At 37.6% G+C, this 22,803-nt stretch overlaps 1 protein-coding gene across 6 annotated transcripts in view; it reads left to right on the top strand.

Moving 5' to 3' along the window:
* The window catches only part of LOC149313132 (PDZ and LIM domain protein 5-like), a 146,797-nt gene that overhangs the window by 75,485 nt on the left and 48,509 nt on the right, over window positions 1-22,803 (top strand). For 2 of the 6 annotated variants that reach the window (XM_089526105.1, XM_089526104.1), the window contains one exon: window positions 1,332-2,358. The exons of 3 other annotated variants lie outside the window; for them this stretch is intronic. In XM_089526105.1, the coding sequence (XP_089382231.1) occupies window positions 1,332-1,425 (94 nt within the window). In that variant the 3' untranslated portion in view covers window positions 1,426-2,358. Of the gene's footprint in view, window positions 1-1,331; window positions 2,359-2,534; window positions 2,565-5,545; window positions 5,663-6,278; window positions 6,387-9,162; window positions 9,292-10,779; window positions 10,993-13,583; window positions 13,725-14,938; window positions 15,074-22,803 lie in introns of those variants that run through there. One more of the 6 variants, XM_089526106.1, reaches the window with a different exon arrangement.

Genomic DNA, 22,803 nt, shown 5'->3' with positions numbered 1-22,803 from the left:
TTTTCAGTACATACATAGAGAATTGAGGAGAAGCAGGACAGCAGGAAATCAGACATTTGCTGATGTAAAATGTGTTTCCCACTAAAATATTGGAATTCTTAACCAGATGTTTAGAGCAAATTGCCTGTTCATTTTTCAGCTGCCTTCAGAACTCTTCTCCCTTTTCTTTATCTTTTAAAATGTGGTCAGTTTCTCACAGTGATGCACTAATAAAATATTGGCCAATAATTATGAACTTGTTAAGCTTGAATTGCAATGCTTTTGAATGCTTGCTCTAAGTGTGAAGTCACATTACCAGTGAGATAGGCTTGTGTAATTCCCCAGATACCCAGACAGGTTTCTTGTGCACATGCACATGTAGAGGTATGTCTAAGCCTTCTTTGTATCCTTTAGTCTTCCTGTTCTGGATGTGGTCTTCTCCACAGGCATTCATCCTTTCCAACATCTTCTAAGGAATATTGATTGACAGTGGAGGTGGAGGGAGGAATGTCGTAGATAGGTAAAGGGTGGGTGGACAAAAGTGCAGTTTAGCTTCTGTTAGACTACCAAAGCATGAAAGGTCTTATCGTTTCAACATTGGCCTTTTTAATTTTTGTTTTAAAAAAAACACACAGGATTCATTTTGACTATGATATAGATGTTCTTTAAATCTGTGTTTAACTAAGCAGTTCTGAATTAGTTGTGGTTTTTTGCATTGTAGAATCTGTTTGGAATACCTAAACATCCTAAAGGCCCCAGATCCCATCTGACCTTTGAAGCTTAGCAGGGTCAGCCCTGGATACCTGGATAGGAAAGCCCTAACAAATACCAGGTATTATAGGCTATAGCTCAAATGCAGGGACTGGCAAAACCACCTCTGAGTATTCCTTCCCTAAGAAAACACCATGAAACACATGCAGTCCCCATAAGTCAACAGGTGACTTGAAGTTACATACACACAAACACACACACACCCTCCAATTTATATAGAATACATTGTAGAATTTGTATATGTAAAGTATCTCTTGTGGTTCTAGCAGTGCATTGCAAAGTGGTTGTGAAATAGGTTGTGACCATCTGGGCTGTAGTTATGCTGTATGGCTTTCAGTTTGGGTTTTGGTATTTTAGCCCATATGCACTCTAAAATGTCTCTTCATAGATACAAGGGTGAAAAATTCCCCCTTTTTAATAAAGTTTTATCAAAGTGCTAATAATTTAATAAAGTTTTATCAAAGTGCTAGTTGTATTTTCAGTAGTGCATGAATTCTGCATGTTTTGGTTTACACATGAAGTGGATTTAGATTGCAGACCTCTTTCCTTTCATCTGTCTCTTCTGTCACTTCTTTCTGCAGGGAAAAGGTTCCCACCCACGTCATAGGTCCCAGATATACAAAATTACGTGACTGGCACCATGGCGTCTCAGCACGTGTCCTTAACGTCCAGTGACTTCACAAGTTATTTCTTTTTTTAAAAAAAAGACAAAAGCATGTCCTCTTCCTCGTCCTCTTTTTCTTGCAAGGAATGAAATGAGGGGAAAAATAAGATTAAATTACAAGATAAATTACAGCCTTTTCTATACTTTTTTCTAATAATTTCCTACTTATATATAAAGATTGAGATGAACATGTTTGTTTTGAAGTTAGTACCAGAAGAGGAAATCAACATACACTTGACCTAGAATATTCATAATGGCTTGACAAATAGGGTACCACTTCTGAAAAAAGAGGCAGAGTCTTAGCTGCAGGATATAAATTACAGCCCATGGCACAAGATGCTTAGGAGAAAATAGGCTGCAGGAAAGGTTAACTTGGGAAAGAGGCATTCTACTCTTCCTATATAGCATTGTGTGAAATAAAATCAATATTTTGATCTTTCAGTATTATCTTTTTACTATATAGCACTCTTTGGTGTATTTTAGAGCAGATAAAGGAAAGGTGGAACTTCTTTGGTTCCAGTTAAAGGGATTTTAGCAATATTAGCCTAGATCTGATTAGCTGTACGTGAGAGAAAATGCCACATAAGGATGTTTTCAACCTCTCCCTGGGCATAGCTTCAAGAGTGAATAATGTTATCTTAGGGACATATTTTAAAATTGAACATAGTAGGTGCTATTGGATATACACTATATTTATAACAGTTTGCAATTCTTTGACTTTATTAGCCATTTTTATGCATAATTTTCTGTAATATAATGTATTATAGTAAATAATAATTGCTGCCTTTATAATGCTTGAGGAGTACTTAATAAATGTTGTCTTTAAGTTCATCAATCTCCCCCTTGAATTTTTCTTTGAAGTTTTTTGAACTCTGTTAATGGTTGTTACACACATATCTGGAATTACTGAAAAAGACATCTTGTTGTAATAAAAGCAACGTGGTTGGATGAATTTCATTTTCCCCCTTATACATCCTTTTTTGTAAAAAAACACTTTTGAATAGAATATTATTTGCAAATACATTTGCTTGAAAGGTTTTCTCCAATAGTATTTATTTCATGGAAACAACAGGTCTTTCTTTAGCAATATGTGAATTGTTATCTGTTGAATTATCTCTAGGGAAAGTCAAACAGAAAATGGAGATTGGAGGTAACTATTCACTTGTTTGACATTTAACAGCCACGTGTGCAGAAAAAACTGGAACACTATGGCACTTATAAAACTACTAAGGGGTGCTCGTGATTTGTTGTTACATGATAGATATAAAGGCACTGACCCATAGTACATTCTTCTTAATATTTGTATGTTGGTTATATGTGATCAAATCTGTTAAAACAGATGCAGACTCACAAGCTCTTCCGCTGCAAGGTAGGGTGGATGGAGTCCAGTGAAGTCCATATTAGAGTTTTTAAAATAATTCTTATTTCATGAAAATAATTACTTGAACTGTCACACATTTGTACATTGAATAATACACTGCATCTCTGTTTAACGTGTGTACACAAAAGTGTAGAGGGTAGCCTACAATAAATATACTGAATGTTCAAAAACATTATTGTGCTGTGTATTTCAGTTCAGACTATTGGTTCAACTGTTGAAGGTCTTTCATTATGAGAAAACCATTGTGGCTTGTATTAAATCCTTACAGATGCTTGGTTTTTTAAAAATAATGTGGAATGCCATATCTTTCCATTTTTAATAGCTTCTGTGTGTGTGTGAGAGAGAGAGAGAGAGAGATTTTATTTCCCCCTTTATACTAGACTGCATATGAAGTTTTTATTTATTTTTATGGATTCACTTTTTTATTCATTACCTCTGTAGTACCTAGTAAGGTTCTACATCAGATATTGCCGTATATTACTAAAGAGATTCAGCTGTGGGTCAGAAAATTCCTGGTTCAAATGTCATCTTGACCATTAACTCACCCAGTGGCCTTTGATGAGGTCTTTCTACACTTTTAGGGAAGATAGCATTAATCTCAACTCATACAGTTATAAAGATTAGGTAATGCTTGTGAAGTACATGTGAATCTTTGAAAGTGCTGCACATGTGTTGGATTACTCTGAAAGTTTATCAAGTTTGTATATTGGGTTTTGGAGAAATGGGAGCAGAAAGAGAAATATGAATTGCTTGGACTCCATGGATTGCATGCTACAGGTTTCTCTGAACTCTTCATGCCTCCTTTTTTATGCTTCTCCACAACACAAGCTCCTTTCCCCCCTCAATCCCACTCTCCCTGAAACCTGTGTTGTTCTCTCTTTTCCTTTCCTACAGACTTTATTGTAGCCCCATTCCTCTGTTGCTTTCTTTTCTCTGCAACCCATAATATCAACATTCTTGTGTTTTATTGCTATTTCTTAATGCATGTGGATATGTGTGACACTTAATCATGTGCAATGCATCCACATATCCCCAAAACTCTATGCCAGCATTTGGCTACTTTGAAGGGATGAAAAGTGCTCTAGTTGCTTCCAAGCTCTTAAGTTTTTATCATCATCATGTTTGTATAGCCCAAGAAAAAACTTTTTTCCTGGCAATAGCGAGTATTCATCTTACCTGAATTTTTCTTCCATTCTGTTGAAATACTTAGAGGCTGTTAATATCTACCAGATTTTATTTTAGCCTCAGCCTAGGCTCTTGTCTTGCAAATATCTGATAACAGGCTTCCCAACCCTAAGCTTGGGTGTTGATATATAGATGAATTGCATTTATGACTGCAAATATGATGTTTTTCTATTAATGTTGCCTCCTTACTCTTTTTTTCTGCCCCATAAATTTGTGGATATATCATCTCTCAGCTATTCTCCTGTTGTCCCCCGAACCCCTTGTCTCTGTCGTTGTTCTCACTTTTCTTCAGTCTCTGATTCAATTACTTCATAACTTATCACTGCTTACTGAGTTCAGGGATAAAGGTGTGTAAGACTTTCACTGTCCTAGCAGTCAGATGCAGATAGGTATGTGAGTATTCAGTTTAACCAACTGGCGGTAATATACTGAGCCAGCTTCAAAAGACATCTGGGAGGGGAAAGAGTATTGCAGATGTATGGAAGCAGATACTCTCTTATCTGTACCCAAGCAAGACTTTATTGTGTCTTCAGAGATATGGAAAAGAGCCACAAACAGTGGTTAGTGGACCTTAAGTTATTTATTTGCTACTTTTATATCTGGCCTTTCCCTCACTGAGCTTGAAGTGATATATAGCTCTCTTTCTCTCCACTTATCATCACAGTAGAGCTGAGCAAAAGTGACTGGCCCAAGATCACCCTATGAGTTTTATGGCTGAGTGGGGACATTACCTTGGATTTTTCAAGCCCCAGCTAGCACTCTTAACCATTACTTTTAACCCCTCTTAACCATTAATTCATTTTGCTGTGCACATCTGGTACATATGAGGTTTATGTAGTCCATAAGTAAAAATAGTAAGGTACATTAAAATACTAGCAAACTTTATGTAGATTCTGCAGACTTATTTGTCAGTCAGATTAGAAAGCATGTTACACTACAAGGCAACAAATTTCATCTAATATAAATAGTAGGAGCAGGCTGTAGGGAACAGTGAGTTTTACTCAGTTACAACAATAATTTGTAATCTCCTAATCAGTAATAGTAGTTCTTGTGTGAGGAAACATGTGAATATTGCAATTTGTATAAATAAGCCAGAAGAGGGCTTCTAGACCACAGGGAAAAGTCTCACATTTGATATTAAAAGTTGTATGGCCTTTCAGAGGGAGAGAAAACACTCCATATACATTGGATATGGGAAATAAACAGATGAATAAAATGATCAGAAAATTATTTAGCTTTACCATTATTGCTGATATGGTGACAGTTCTCAAAAGAAATGCTAATAACAATTAATAGGTATTTGTGTCTTTGTATATTCCTTGGTCATTATCTAGTACTTGTGCATCAGACAGCTTTCTGCCCTGAACTTAAGCCCTTTTACTGAAAACAACTCCACTGCTAATTGTTATAGTAATGACTGCTCTTTCAGACTGACATTTGTGAGTAGCTTCAAGTTAGCAACTTTCTGTCTCTTGAAAATGTAATCCTAAATATTACATAGCCTAAAAGCAGGTGGCTAGTAACACAAACCATGTGTGTGTTCTGTATTTATCATTTGTATAAAGCTTCTCTACAGATTTAATCAATGGACTGGAAACACAGCATCCCATTTCAGTAGCTACCCAGACCTGTGAGATGTCTGATGTGTCAGAACAACCAGTGTTACTTTCCCCAGCTCAAAGGTCTGCTTTTCTCTTCTTGTTCCATTGAGTCACAAGTCACTTGCATGACTTAACTTTATTGGGTAAACTTATTTTATGTCCTACATTACACACATTGGTAATACTTTTAAAGGTCAGTATTATTTTTAAGGAGTTAGCGGTAAGTGGTTTACATCTGAAAGATTAAACGTCACCTTTGTCATAGTTTTCATTACCTAACCACACTACTTATTGCTTGAGTATGGAGTTAGTCAGTGGGTGGGGAAATTAAAACTGATCATTTGTTCCCTCCATATATATATACTATGTGGCATGTAGATTAAGAGCTCACTCAGCTCCTGTATAGAGGAAAATCTTGCTAGTCCCTAAGTGTAGAATGTTCACAAAATTCTGAACTGAATCTGTTCACCCTTTACTGTTTTGAATGACTGCTAGGAAATCTACAACACACAACAATTTTCTGCTTTGGCAATGTTAATATTTCATCATGCCAGCATCTACAGTCTATCAGAATAAGAGATTAATATTCTAAGCACAAACATAATGGGTAAAATCATATTAAGATACAGATTTTAAAATTTTCGTTATGATCTTATTTTCTGACCTTGAAAAGTGAGTTGAAACAAACTACTGTCAGGGCAGAAGCAAATTCAACTACCTCCTTCTTGCTAAGAGACCCATCTCCTATCACTGTTTCTTCTACCAAACTTTCTGGACCTGCTGCTTCCACTACATCTTTCAAGAGGTAAATATTTGTTTGTAATCATTCTAAAATGTTTTTAAAACATTCCATCTATATCTAGATAGATATAGATATATAGCTATCCCAAATGAGTTACCATATATACTTGTCTATAAGTCTAAAAAAAAATTATGCCCAAAAATTGACCTCAGAATCCCAGGTCGACTTACTTATGAGTCAGTATGGTAATGTGATAGCAGCTCTTTCAGATTTCCGCATGTGGTCAGGAAAGAGTTTCTTTTTCTCTTGAGCCAAGCAGAAAGAGTCCTGGGTGATTTATTGCTATTAAACAACCAGAGTCCCTCTCTTGCTCATGCTGCCTGCTGCTTTCTGGAGAGTCAAGGATGAAACCAAAGTTGAAATGCCAAAGCAAAAAGCCTCAATTAGAGTCACTTTTGCTGTACGCACACATAGGGAATTGTCACATGGAGGCTTACCATGTTTAAATTGCCAGCAAACCGCTCCAGAAGCACGAAGATGTGATAGCCGGTCATGCTTCTGAAGTGTCACTGAGGCATCCCCTCACCTCTCCTGTCAGCAAAGCATTTATGGAGCAGCCATTTCTTCATAACAGAAGTTCCCATTATTGAAGAAATGGCTGCTCTGTGACAGGAGAGGAGAGGGGAGATTTCAATGACGCTTTAGAAGTGCAACTGGCTATCACACCTCTGTGCTTCTGGAGCGTTTTACCAGCGATTTAAGCACAGTAAGCCTTGGATGTGATAATTCCCATACGCACACTGAAGGAGCCTCCAAGTTTTACTCTTGACTCGTCCATGGGTCATGGCAAAATCCATAATTTTGTCCTCAAAACCTGCCCTTAACTTATACATGAGGTCGACTTATGGTTGAGTATATATGGTATCCCACTTTAATAGCATCATAGTAACAATCTCAAATTTACAAGGACATCCATGTGTGCTTATAAGAACCAATTCCCACCAAACAAGAATATCAGACACCATTTCTCAAACACAATATTTTACAGTCAGGAAACTTACACAGTTTATTTGCTTTGGAATCAAGTACTACTCTAATGACTTCTGATATTCAAAGTGTGATACATTTTGGAATAGCTCCTCTCCTTCCCATCCAGACTAAGTCCTGCCTGTGGGTACTGTAAGCTGATGCATCAGGAATGTGCCAGGTTGGGGAGAAATAATGTATTGTTATCCAGATGTGTGAGGTTGATGCCCCATAGAACTGCTAGCAATCATTAATCTATTTATATGATTTGCTATCTTAACAACTATTGGTTATAGTCATCATGTGTAATTTCAGGATTTCAGTTTTCCATTAGACATTTTGAATATATTTCCAAGTTGAGCTTGCCTAGGCCCTAAAGGATGTTAACCCAGGAGAGTGTCATCTCCATGGCTGCCCCTTGACTCTATAATATCCTTTCTATGGAGGCCGCACTAGCTTTCTACTTTTTAAAAAATGCAGCCTTGTGAGTCTCTTGCAGCATTAAAAGGATGAAGGAACTGGGAGAAAAAAAAAGAAATGTGTCAGAATGTTTAAGACTGTTTTTTATTTGTGCATGAGCTTCCTGTGTGTAAACTACTTCTTTGGATGCAGTACCAAGTGCTATTAATTCTTCAGGTATAAAGCATATTTATACATTTGTGGGAGTGGGAGAGAATGTGATACAAAAGCTCAGCAAAAAATATTTAAAAATAGTCTCAAAGCTACTGACACATTTCTCTTCTTTTCTTCCTCCTTTTCATGCTTTTTACTTGTTATCCTTCTGTCAACAGTGAAAAGTATCGATTAGTTGATTTCATTTTATTTATATCTCACCTGTCTCTCAAAATGGGACTCATTTTGAAGACTGGCTCTTGAAAACTGACTGCAAGACCTTTTTAATAATCTGTTCTGGTCAGTTATTTTTTCTCCCATTACCTTTTAACATCTATCTTTTAAATGATTTTAATTCTGTGGATACTTCAATTACCTTTTTAAGTATTACTTTATGTCTGTTTTATTTTTGTTTGCATTTCATTCAATTTCTACTCAAGTCACCTTGAGTCCCATTTCTGGCGAAAAGGCAGTATATAAATGAAAACTTGTGCTTCTGCTTCTGCTTCTGCTTCTATTGAAGGAACACTGTTTCTCAACAAGCTTCTGAAACACAATTTAGAAAATTACCATTGGGAAAGAACCTGTTTTCCAGATTCAGTACCTTGATAGAGACTTAAAAAGAACCTGCTCCTGGTGGGTTCTTTTTGCACTAGGCGCCATTGGCGCCCTTGCACACAACAATGATATCCGTGCGGTACAGTACTGTTTGGAAGCTGTGCCGCACGGATGTAATTGTTGCGTGCCCCGTATGGACGGGTGCACACGTGCGGACACCCAGCCCTACAAAATCCTAATTTTGGCCACAGACTGGCGCAAAGTGCCAGTCTGTATAGGACCTGTGTCAATTTAAATCAGATATTTAGTCACAACAAAACTTAGGACCTATGAATTTTAGCAGATTTGCTTTGTAAGTATGATTAAACCCCTTTTAAGGATTAGGTGATGAAATCTAGCACTATATTTTGTTCCCGATGTTGATAGCCAATTATTTGTGGCATCTGTCCTAACAAAGCTTGGATGGAGGTAATCATGCCTACAAAAGGAACTTATTTTCTTTTAAAAGTGCTTTCAGAGTGCCTCCTAGTTAAAAGTTAGCAGGAACACAGCACAAAAAAGTGAACAGTATAGAGGGTCCTTAAAAGGATTGTTGAAGATAGTATTTTTGTTGTAAATTTACTTTGACATTTTTCTTCTCCAGAGACCTTATTTTCAGGAATCCTTTGGAAGCCCTACCCAAGTGTGCACCTCATCCACCTGCTGTTGTTCATATTTTAAACATTAACCAACAAGTAGCCATTGTGTCTAAAAGAGCATCAACTTATACTAGGTAGTTTCACACCTATTACTTGCACTCTGATTTTATTGCATCATAAATGATAACTACTGGTCATTTATCTTTTCTTTGAAGCTATCAAAATGTTCATCAAATTGAGAGTTGAGAGAGGGAGTGAGATAATTATCTTTACTACCGCAAAATTTTTGCAGCTGCTTCTTTTTTCTCTTTGTTATAGCTCACCTTCTCTTCTTACGTTTTGGGGTCTGTAGCTCTATTGTGCTAGGGTTGGCACCTTCTTTCCAGAATGGTTATGGAAATGTTGAAGATTTTACACACACCACCAAAAGTTGCAAGATCAAGATCTGAATATTCTAAGTGCCTCTTATCTGGTAGATTTGGAGCAAAACAAGTGTCACTTCATTTCACTGTGTTGCCTTTCTTTATATCATTAGAAGACTCATTTTCAAGTAAAAAAATAAATAAGAACTATTCTAAAGCTAATCCTGTGCTTTCCTGCTATCTAGAATTGTTAATTGATGGCAGTTCACCAGCATGCTTTGGCTGGCTTAATAAATAGTATTAAGATAGTATCTTGAGAATAGATAGGTAGTATAAACATTTTTACTGCCAGATGTCCTGTAGCCCACAAGATGGCAGCAGTCAGTAACAATATCTCTTAAATTGTGCAAATGCTTAGAAATCCTGCTACGGTTTATTATATATGTATGTCTTATTTTCGGGGAAACACGGTAGTTCCTGAGGACACTGAAAAACTGGTGTCAGTTAGACACATAAATGCAAATTTACACAGACTTAGTCTTCAGTTGTCATAAATTACAATTCTGTTTTAATTACCACTCCCCACATAAGAAAAACAATTTCCAGTGATTGTTAATAACATTGCATATATCTTGACTGGGTGGCAGATGTACTCTACCTGGCTGATACATTTTTAATGGATAAAATGCTCCCTCTGCCTTTTTGAAAATACGAGGTTTGTGTACATACAGACATGGATATATGTGTATACGCACACATGCATGTACACTTACTGAGAGTGATATTTCTGAGATGCGCTGTGATCCTTGAGTCTTGATCATCAGCCAAGGTATCTATAGACATATACAGAGATGGCTACCAGAACTAACCTAACGAGAAAGAAAATAACTAGGATACTTGGCGACATACATGCAAGATTTTTCTGCGCTTTGAGCACTTCTAATTTGTAATAAATAAAGGAGTGTCAAAGGCTTTCATGACTGGCATCCATAGATTTTCATGGGGTTTTCGGGCTATGTGGCCATGTTCTAGAAGAGTTTCTTCCTGACGTTTCACCAGCATCAGATGCCAGCCACAGATGCTGGCAAAACGTCAGGAAGAAACTCTTCTAGAACATGGCCACGTAGCCCGAAAAACCCACAAAAAACAATCAAGTAGTGTTTTAGCTCTTTTTTGCTTTTTGTTAGGCAATGTATTGCTTTGGTTAGCATTTTAGTGAAGTATTTGTGTTTAACATTTAATAATTACTGTTGAATTAAGGTCAAATAGGATAAAAACTGGTTCTCCAGTGTTGAGTGCCCCAGATGCTGCATCGTTGAGAGCAGATGGAGCTGATAATAAAAGAAACCTTCCTGTGATGAGCACAGAAGCAACTCAGACTTCTGAGCCACTGGTCTACCCAGTTGCTTCTGTGGAATCTACTTTAGCTGTCCAGCCTGTGAAACCTGCACTGGTACCCCAACTTACTGGCAGGTATTAAAACACCAGATTTATTAAAACCTCAATACTGTGTTTGTTGCTTAATATAAACCTTCCAGAATGTATTTTATATTTGTGCATAATCACGTTAAGAGATAATAACCCTGTCCACCAAAATGAAGCTGAAAAAGTGAATACTTTTCTTTCCAAAAAAAACCCCCAAAATAAAAGCCTCACATCAAAGTAACACAGATTTCTCAACAAAAACTGAATGTAATATTTGTGAATAACTTTTCAATTGCCATAAATTTGGAACCAGGAGAAAATAATACATATAATAAAGTTCTTGGAAGCTTAATGGTACAAAGTTACACTGACTTTACCACACCTGTACTTATTTTTTCTGTGGGACCAGTAACCTTGAAGATACATTTGGCTTAATATCTTTCAAATATCAGTGTTGCTCAAAATAACTTCATGCATTTTCCTTTATTACTGTTTTAATGAGGAGGCAGCTACTGTTCTTTTAGTATCCCATATAAGTCATTAAAGAAAAAGGTTAAACTAATGATCTAGAAGATGATCTGAAATGAAAGTCCCCTTTTCTTAAGATAAAAGGATGTCAGAGGAAGAGGTGAAGATGATGATTTAATCAATTTTTATACTGTTAAGAATAATAGCCATGTAATAATCCTATGTTATATTTTTTTCATAATTAGGTTAGAGAAAGGTACTGACTTAAAATGTAGACCTGACATTTGTTTAAGCTGAAAAGGAAGTGTGAAACTGCTACACTGATTTTGACCTGCTGTGGATGACCAAAATCTCCAATAATATTTTTTTAGAAAACTTATAAATCAAGGACAGAGAATGTAGGACCTTCCAGGAGCTGTTTGACTGAAACTCCCATCATCCCTTATCATTGGCTAAGGATGATGGGAATTGTAGGCCAGAAGGGTTACAGACTCCCCACAACCACATTATGAATCAAGCAGTCAGATAAAGCTGATATTCTTATGGTAGTTTTCCTCCATCTCAGCATCCACACTTTCTCTAGGGTAACCTGTTAGAGACTGACTCACCTTTTTCCTTCTTTTATCTCTCTCTCTCAAGTTACTACTTCCCTTCAGCTCACTATCATAAAAAACTTTCCCTGTAACAACAGCAAAAAAAGATACAGCCCAGGTTCATTCACCTGACTCATACTGATTGCTCCCAATGTTTTAAACTCTTCTGGTACTGGGCACTTTCAGATTTAGATGAAATGCCACTCCCTGAAATGACCCAAATTGTTAAAAGGGATTTTGTTTTCCAAACAAATCATAGAATCATAGAGTTGGAAGAGACTTCGAGGGCTATAAAGTCCAAGCACACTCTGCCATACAGGAATAAACAATCAAAGAAAATTTCAATAGTAGGATTGATGATTTTAAATAAATAGTTTGCAGTCATCTTTGATATTGTTTGATAAAGACTATTGCTATTTCTAGCTGTGCAAGAAATTTTTTCCTCCTTTCAGCCCAAATACCCTAAATGTCTCTGAAACAATTTCAGTTTTAATTCCAGCAGCTTTCCTGAGTTTTCTAACCAGTTCTTTTCTCCCCAGCTTCCAAGTACCTGTTATCCACCAATTATCACCACATAAAATATACTGTATTCTTTAAAAACTGAGGTCCATTTGAGGGCAATTATCAACAAGGAGAATATTAAAGCCTGCAGATTTAAAATCTTTCTGATCAATAAGTACTATTTATATGATCTGATCCCATTTAGGAATGTTTAAATATATTTCTCTCTCCCCCTCTCTCTTCCTCTTTGCCCTACCAACCACTGTCACCAAGTAATTCTTTTTCATATGGAAAGAAGCATATAGTTTTATACTCTCTGTTTCTCACACTGCTTCTTCCTTTCTGCCTAGCATGCTGGATGCGGGGGAGGACTAATGGTTCTTGCAAATTCACTTGCAGAGAGCTTTTGAAATTAGACTAAAGGTCACATCAGGGCCCCTCCAAGGTATTTTGCGTCTTTAGATGGACCAGCAAATGGTATTCTTTCCATCAAAGTCAGGGTTCACAGTTCAAGAGCTAACCAAGAAATTTTGATGCCCAAAGCATAAAATCCTACAAATCTCTTCATCTTTCTGGCAGTAAATATGCAACAGTAATACAGGTTGTTTCTCTTTTATACAAATTGCTTGGGACCAGAAGTGTTGAGGATTTGAGGGGGGAAACTGGTTTTAGGAATACCTGTATTTGCATATATGTACATAATGAGGTATCTTGGAGATGGGACCCAAGTCCAAACACAAAATTCATTTATGTTTAATATACACATTGTACACATAGACTGAAGGTAATTTTATACAATAGTTGAAATAATTTTGTGCACAAAACAAAGTTTGTATACACTGAACCATCAGAAAAGAAAGGTGTCACTATCTCAGCCATCCATGAAAAAGGTTTTTCTTCCTCATTAAAGAAAAAACCTTTCAGAATTTCTGACACAATTGAGACAAATATCAGTGTGGCTGTATGATAGATTGGGCTTAAGACTTTTCAAATGATTTTTGAAATAACTGGTGTAATGTATGTTGCTTGCACAACTTTCTCTGTACTTTCACTTTCCTCTCTAACCTTCTACACTAGGAAATTGCCTCTGGAAAATCCATTGGAAAGTTGCCTATCACTTTCTGCTATCCCTTCAACTTCATTTTCAAAGGTGATATCATCACAAGTTAGGAATAGTGCTGCTGCTGCTGTGTCTGCTGCTGTTGCTATACGGGCCAGGTAGATGTTGAGTTGTAGCCTTTAAATACCTATGAATGTTATAAAGAAAAAATCCTGTCCATTGCATAAATGTGTGAAATTTAAAATGGCTAATTTTAACAGAATCTTTAATGATCCAGAGCCTCAGGTCATCTGTCTGAACCTCAAGATACCTATTCACCATTTTCCTCCTCACTGACTGAATTAATGAGTTGGACCCACAGACCAAGAAAAATGGTCTCCACTTATCCAGCCACTTTCAAATATATACAGTGTAAGCTGCCATGGCATGATTAATAGAGCTGTGAGATACTTCTACTCATGCCTTGGGTTGATTATACATAAAACAAAAAAACCAGTTTGCTACCTTGGGATTTTGTAATGACTTCAAAACCTGAGTGTGTGATTCTAATTATTTAAATCAGAGGTGAGTACATGGCTGGGGTTGGGGGCTGCAAGAACTCTCCATCTGCTGCACTGTTGCAGTGTTTGCTCTTACTGGCACCAAAATTCCATTGCAGTCACTCAGGTCCTTGCCATTATTATAGCAATAATTACATCATAGGGCACCGCTAATCTGCAATCCAGAAAATAAAGGAGAATGCTGATAGCTTTGCAGTAATATAGTTACAGAAAAAGTAGCAAATAGGAGCAACAAGGACTGCAAAAATGGGTTGGCATACCACACACAAACAATAAGCTGTAGGTTGGGTGTACCACTTGGAACATAAGCTATAGGTTATGTTATCAATCCATTAAAGATTTGAAATCTTAACAGTATTGCAGTTTTGATACAGTGCTATTGCTAAAGCTTGGAATTGGCAGAATCAGCATGTAATATTGCCTAGTTCATAATTTCAAAAACAACAATATGTCTCTCAAATAAATATTTGAATTGAACCTGGAGGCCTCTTGGAAGACATCTGTAGAGGCTTGGTAAATCTGACAAGAAAAGCTGCCTTCCTAGATCTTGGTTATTCCTGGTGTAGCACAGTATCTTTCCCTTGATGGTTGAGGAGCATCATATAGTTCAACCAACATTGCAACTCATTTCATTTGAGGGTGCGGGACTGGGTTTTTTTCACACAGAGTTCTCTTAAAAAATGTTCTTTAATTGGCAACCCATTTATGTCAAACTGAGAAATTTACTTAGCATTGCCATAACATGCATAGTTAGCTTTGTACTTTATTTAAATAATAGGTTTATTTACATATTCTTTCTAAATACTCACCAGACTCTCCCATCAGAATACTTACCGTTCTCTCTTGGATGCTCTTCTCATTACTCCTATTATTAAACCTCCGCCTCTGGAAAGCAGACCATCAAGAAAATCAACAAGTATTTTGGACATGCAAAAGAACTGGAGATAGTAAGAATTGGTCCTAACATAAGACACATCTTTTTAGCACTCTGTCCGCTTGTCCCACACTTTTACCATCTAACCTGCACATTTTAAAGACTATTTTGAATTAAATCACATACACTAATATGTACTGTTTCTATAATACTTACAAGTTTTTCCCTATCCAGTATTACTGGGGGTGGAAAAGAAAGGAGGATTTAGTATTTAGTGGTGTTTTGTTTCCACTAGTACCAATTAGCCACTGCCAGCATTATGTCTGTTCCAGCATAATAACATGGATGAGGGAAATGGTGAGACAGAAAGAGCATTTTCCAGTTAACTGCTCCAGACATAGCAGCAGGACTACATGGTACACATGATTCATGTCCACCACTAGTTCCCATCATAGTATGCAGATTATGTTAATTTAAAATATGCAAGATGATGCTAGCCTTCCAACTCATTTTGAAAATATGAAGTGATTCGTGGCACTGAGCCATTTTGCTTTATTTAAAGTTGTGTGACCTTTCCATTAAGCCTCAGGTAGGAAAGTATTGCCATAGTGGTATCGAGATTTTTAAATGAGATGCAGGCAACATGGCTATCAATGAGGGAAATTCATATTGTTCTAAAAGTGTATTACTGGAACAGGAGCTCCTAGTCCTCAGTTTTTCAGTGCTTTAATATTGCGAGAATGTTCCTTTCGGTAAATGGGGCAACAAATGATTTTACACACATCTGCCAGCTGTACTCCATAAAGTGTTTCATGTTTCCTGATGGGGTGGGACATTTTGTTCTGTGTCAGACTTCCTGACCACAACTATGGTAATATTAGAACCAATGTTCCTTGGAAGCTTTGTATTTAACCTACAAACCAGACGTCTGTGTTTTGATGGTTTAGATGCAGCTAGCTCATTTATTGTGTCTAGCAAACTAGTTTCCTCTAGCACTGCATGCATGGGCCATTTAGTATTAATGTGCCTCAGGAGTAGGCATAGTTCAAAATACCTAAATGTCACAGTATAAGGAGGGATTTGTTTTGTTGTATCACAAGTTTCTTGAACTATGAATGCCTGTTCCATAACCAGACAGTTGTCCTTTTTGTGACATTTTTGTACTTTATAAAACTTTGTCTTTGCTTCTTTTCAAGTCTGGTTGGTTATGCCAGTTATAGCCACTGTTGGGGTGCAGAAAAAGAAGGTAGAGTGAGGGTTTTTTTCCCCAATTAATAGGCATATGAAAAAAAAATACTACAAAACCATGTCTATAGAAGGGTTCTGGTTCTAGCAGCACAATCAATTGAAAACAGTCAAACTTTATAGGCTGTACTTTAAGTAAATGATCTGGTGTTACATTTGCACAGTTGTAATTGCAGACACTTTAGTGTGCTTCCACTCATCTGACCACTACAGTATACCCTTGCTATCATGCATTCCTTGCTTTTCCTGCATCTTTGAACTGGACTAGTCTGACATCTGAGGATTCCCAAAGACGTTGGATGATTCATATCCTGCTATACATAATTTTTATTTGTTTGTGTGCAAGTGTAGCACTAGAATAAACTTGCCTTTTAGACTAGGGCAAGGGTCGGTGATTGAGGTGTGAATCTGTTGTCTGGCCCAATACAGATGTAACACTGGTTCCCTGCAAACAATGATTTTCAAATGAGAAACTTGCCTCAGAAGGAGATGTTCTTTTCCATTTCCTCCTCTACTCTCCTGTAGCATGGAATGAATTACTAATAGTTAACCTTAACCATAGAGTTTTCATGAACTAGAATTGTGGTCTGAAATGGCCTTATGGTTCAACAAGATTTACATAAACTATAGTTAACATCTGTGAACTTGTAACTCAGCCATCGTTGACTCTGTCAAAGTAAAGGAGTGGAGTTAATCATGGAGGGAGGCCAATGAGTCTGTGCTGACCAACTTTTCAATCAGGGTTTGCAGGGTGCCAGGACTGCATTTGCAGAAGAATGCGGCTTCCTAATTAATAATGCCAAAAATCAGGGAAACTTTCAAACATATACATACATACATCTGCCACACCAATGTGCTTTCCCAAGGAGCTGTAAAATCTAGGGATTAGAAGTTAGGATATAACTTTAGTGGCAGCCCAGATAGTTAAATTGGCTGATTTATCTACTTTCAATTGATCTTTCCATTTTTAAAAAAAATTCTAATTTTTAGAATATTAGATTTATTATTAGGCTGTGTTTGCATGTAAAACCCTCGTCATTATTTATAACATAGAACTAATAAAATACCAAACAAAATATCAATGCTATGATTCGATGAACAATCACAATAACCCCACCAAAATAAGACTTTAGATCAAATGCTCATAGTTAAAAGAGACCCAGACCATCAAGCAGTACAGTAAAAATTAAAAACAATTTTTGAATGAATAGCTTCTATGATATTACCATTTTTAGCATGACCACTGTAATTTCATGGGAGATTTAATTTCATAAAACCTACAAGAAATGTGTTTATGAGTTGGAGTTATGAGGAGATGTGTGTGTGGTATGTGTGTGTTGAAGAGATGGATGTAGCTTGTTGCTGAAAAAACAAATTCTTCTTTGAACTTAATAGAACTGGGAATCTCTCTCTAGTTGTGTTTATGTCTTTTTAATAGAAACTGAGTGAGATAAAAAGAGCTCCAATTAACACTGCCCTGCTTGTCTTTATGCTCCACACCCTTTTTGTAAGCTTGGCAATTCTTTTTCCTTATGAAGCACAGGAACACTGTTACCTTTAGCAACATAAACATTTGTCTTTGTAATTTTACAGTGGAAAGTTTTTTAAAAAACAAAAACAAAATTGAATTATGGGAAGGAAAGTAAGACACTTCCCTGTAAAACTTTTCCTTTTGTGTCTTTTGTGACTCTGGCACCAAGCACTCTTTATATTGCCATCACACAGGCAATTTTTCCAAATATTTCTCTTTTCTCTGCAACCAGTAAGAAATGGCAGGTTTATTTTTACACCTGTTGGTATTCTGTTGTTTAAAGTTCCAGAAACTGCAGATTGAAAGGTCATATTGTTTTTAAAAGCATGTCTTAATCATTCCAAATTATTCTAATTTTAATTAGAAGCTGTGCTAGAGATTATGTCCCAAAATTGGGATTCCCTGCCCCCAGGCCCCTTCCTTGGGTTCAAGCCTTATTCAGAAGACAGCTCCACAGAATTCAGGTAGCATACATAGAATTTATCTGTAAATATAGCAAATGCTGCATTGGCAGCATTTTATGTTTAAAAATGAACTTGATACGTTGTTTAAAAAAATAACAGTTACAATGTAAAAAAATTGATTTCTAACAGTAACATTGTTTCTAATACAATAATTGCAATATGTTTAAAGAAGAAGAAAATATTATTTGTCTGGACTGCGGGTCTGTACATCCTACATTTTATATGTTCAGTCCTCAAAACCCAACAACCCTGAAAAATAAAATCAGAAGTATTCGATTTGTAGCTGGTTCTGGTTTTGTAATGTCCCAGGGACGGAAGATGCATCTTGTTTTAAGGGATGATTGCCACTCCAGTGAGCTTCCAGAGGTGGCAGTACTAATTTAGTGCCTCAGTTGTTGTTGTTGTTGTTGTTGTTGTTGTTTTCATCTGGAGTAGGGGGCACCTGATGAGTCCAGGAGAGCCCCAAGCTGCAACATTACAACCATTACTTAGAATAAATACTGTTATTCTCAGTAGCATTTTCTTTTGTGTAGACCTGTTTAGCATTGCAGTATTAATAATTTAATATAGCAATAGCAATTGCAAGTACATTTCTATACCACTTATCAGTGCACTTAAGCACCCTCTAAGTGGTTTACAATGTGTAAGCTAATTGCCCCCAACAAGCTGAGTACTCATTTTAGCAACCTACGGAAGGATGCCAGGCTCTGTCGACCCTGGAGCCTTGGGATCGAACTCACAACCTTGTGACTGTGAATGGCTGCAGTACAGGCATTTAACCACTGCGCCACCACAGCTAATTTAATGATGTGAAAAGAAACCTAGGCGCGTTACAGACCGCCCCTTTGAGGCGGCCTGTACCCGCCCCTTTCCCCGGGGTATCGGGTACTCAGCGGCCAGAACGGCAGCGGCTGAGGCCCCGATCCGCCTCTTTCCAGGCTGCGGGGAAGCGGCAAAAGGCCGCTTCCCCACAGCCTGGAAAGGGGTGTCCTTGGGGCTTCACGCCCCAAGGACATCCCGCGGCAGCGGGGAGGAGGAGAAAGGGGCCGCTTGGCCCCTTTCTCCTTTGCGCCGCTGGGCACAGCCGTGTGAAGGCTGCGCCCAGCAGCGCAAACCAGGAAGGAGCTCCGAAACGGCCATTTTGTACGGACTCAGTCCGTACTAGGGTTAGGGGGGTGCGGAAGCATCGCACCTTCCTAACCCTAATACGGACTGACTCCGTACTAAAAGGCCTGTTTGTAATGGGCCCTACTTTCCTTCATAAAGGAAAGATAAACATATGAAGTTAATTGAAGTTAAAACAATGGACCTGAAGACCTCCAAAGGAAGAAGTTTCCTCATATGTCAAGGCATGGAAATACTCTTGGTGAAGTGGACATAACTTTTCTACAATGGACATGGGCAAATATTAAGATCTCCCATGATGCGTTCTGAATCCTGCCTATGCTATGATAGGTGAGACAGGTGTTCACTGGCATTAGGTCATTTTGTCTTGCATTGGTTCTAAATAGGATGTTTTCTTGAGGGACATTGACCTGGAACTGAATCTCTCTTCTGAAAATGAGACAAACTTATTCCCCCCCCCCCCCCCATATTTTAAAATTCAAGCTAACCTAAATTGGGTTTTTTTTTAATTGCTTTATTACATAATGCTCTATTCTGACTTTTACCTGTTCTGGTAATTTTAATGGTGTATATTGTTCCCTAGACTTTTAAAAATCTTATTTGCCTATGCTTTTAAAAATCAAATAAGCTCTAATGGGTTATTAAATATAGTATTCCACTGAGACTTTTTGTTGGTCTGCAAGTTTTTAATGGATTCTATTGTTTAGTGTGTAATTTCATCCACTCTTTGTAATCCAGTGTAGAAGCTTTCAGGTTGAAAAGCAGGATATTAAATACTTGCAATGAAATAAGTAACTATGCGAGGAGTTGTCTCAAACATAAGAGAATTCACAACTCAAGAAAATTTACAATACAAGTTTGTCTAAGGTTTTCATGTCTGTGTGTGAGCCATGTGACGTTTTTGAACCCAGCCACCCCTGCACTTTTCACATGCTGTATCATGATTGTAGACTTTTGAAAACATCTGTTTTAAATGATGGAACTGGTGGATTCTTTTTGAAGCTCACATTGAGTCCCATATTGTGAGTAAGACAGGATATAGATTAAATAAGTTTTGTGCAATCCCAAAACCCCAGGGAAAGAATAGTGGAATACAATGAATAGGATGGTAGTGGCATGTACTGCCTATGGCTAATTACTATTTTAAATAGGTAGACATATTTATTGGGTTTATATACTGTATTTACCTGACTATAATTTGATCTCATGTATAAATCAACGGCAAGTTTTGGGGCCAAAGCTACAGATTTTGGTGTGACCCATGGATAAGTCGAGGGTAAAACTTTGAGGCTCCTCAGTTCCATGGTGTTTCTTCAGCATTTCCCTGGCAGTGGACAGAGGCTGTTTCTCTACTGCAGGGAGGAAGCAGCAAAGAGCCTCGATTGCAGCCATTTTTTCCCTTGGTGTCTGGTTGAACAGTCACTGGCACCAATGTGAAGTTGAAGGCTTTCATGGCTGGCATCCAGTTTTTGGTGAGTTTTTTAGGCTATGTGGCCATGTTCTAGAAGAGTTTGTTTCTGACGTTTTGCCAGCATTCATGGCTGGCATCTTCAGAGGATGCTGGCATGGAAGTGAGTGGGATATATATTATATATTGATATTATATATCAATTCCTACAAGAAACTTACTTTTACAGTACACTCTCCCAGGAATTGAAGCTCTTTACCGCTGGCCTGTCCACAATTGTCTGCCAGCTGGAATATGAAAAGTAAGGAGGAAGGTGTGTGTGTGTGTGTGTGTGTGTGTGTGTGTGACTGGATCAGCTATTGGTCCAAGAGAAATAAAAATTGCCATGTACTCTCTTTCCTTCCAGTAGCCCATTCCCAGGCATGGAGGGAAAGTGGGGAGGAAGGTGTATGTGTGTGTGTTTGTCACTGAATGAGCTGCAACCATCAGCATTACAATATTGACCTGTATATATGTCGACCAAGGATTATGGGGTCAATTTTTGGGCAGATAGATAGATAGATAGATGATAGATGATAGATAGATAGATAGATAGATAGATAGATAGATAGATAGACAGACAGACAGATAGAGTTTACTTACAGACAGGTATATACAATAGTTGTGTTCTGTGGAAACCTAGAATGAGATAGGTCTGATTGATTGTTGCTTCTGAGAGGCATATTTTTTTTCATATTTTTAGATTTAATGTTGACATGAAAGGTAACTTGACCTTTACACATTTTCAGTGTAGCTAGTAGAAGCATACAGCTGTATGACTGACTGGCTTTTTGCATTCTCTCCTTCACTCTGCTCAGAAATGATTGCTTTATTTATTCATACTTCTCTAGAAACAGTTACAAATACACAGCTCTTTTTCAGATGTCTTCTACATTCCTGCTCCTCAGTTTTCAAGAACGGAACAGCAACTATTCACATTTTAAATTTGTTTTGGTACAGACCTGGCCCTAACTGTTTGTTAGACACTTATCCATGAGCAACAGGTGTTGATTCTGTGAAGAAAGACCTGGGCAGCTAGCTTTGCCCAGATGGGTATGCAATTTCAAGATTTGCCAAATGGTGCATGACTTGTTCACATATAAACTCTGCCTAGGAGGATACTTAAAGGACACACCATTTAGAACATGTTGGCTGTGGAAATGAGTTTGTGTGCTCCCCTTATTTTAAGCGTCTTCTCTAATACAGTGTCTACATGGCCACTATTCCAAACAACTGTACCAGTAGATATATACCTTGAAAACAACAATGTTGAGCAGATCTGATTGATCTGATGTGTCCAGCAGAAGTTTGTGTGTCTTAAGATCACTTCCTCAGAAGTAGGGTTGCTTATCCTTCCAGAGTAAAATTTTCAGTGAAATTATCAACATAGAAGTCTTCCATCAGCATTTCGTGCTTCTTCTATCCTCGTCCCATAGACAGATTTTGTATCCCACTGTGAATTTTCACTTCCTTTTAACAGATAAATCAAAATTTCCCAGCAGGGTTCAGCTTATTTTAAATTTTTGTGTAGGAGTTCGCAATTTCCACTTGATAGAACCAGTGGTTAGATCTGTAACAAGAAATTGTTGGATCAGGAATTGATGAAATTTAATCTAAAATCCAGATTGGTTGTGCTCTTACCCTGTGACATTTGACAATTCAATTTCTCTCAGCCTCTTATCCCCACCTATAAAATATAACCTTCCTCACCAGGTTGTTCTCAAAAGAAACATTATATGTTGTGATTCTACTGCAATGTAGGGTGTGCCTAAGGAAAGGGCCTATGGGCCAATGTCTAGATATCATACACCATGAAGAGACTTCCTTACAACTGGAGCCCTGGTTGTGCAGTGGTTAAATGATGGTAGTGCAGCCACAATGTTGTACGTTCGATCCTATAGAAGGGCCCCAAAGTCCACTCAGCCATGCATACTTTCATAGGCCAGTGAAATGAGTATCCAGTTTGTTGGAGGCAAGTGGTTTACACATTG

The sequence above is a fragment of the Sceloporus occidentalis genome, unplaced genomic scaffold (assembly GCF_023333645.1).
Source record: "Sceloporus occidentalis isolate IW3139 unplaced genomic scaffold, rSceOcc1.0.p SCAF_5, whole genome shotgun sequence".
Taxonomy (NCBI): domain Eukaryota; kingdom Metazoa; phylum Chordata; class Lepidosauria; order Squamata; family Phrynosomatidae; genus Sceloporus; species Sceloporus occidentalis.
This window is presented reverse-complemented; position numbering and strand designations above follow the sequence as displayed.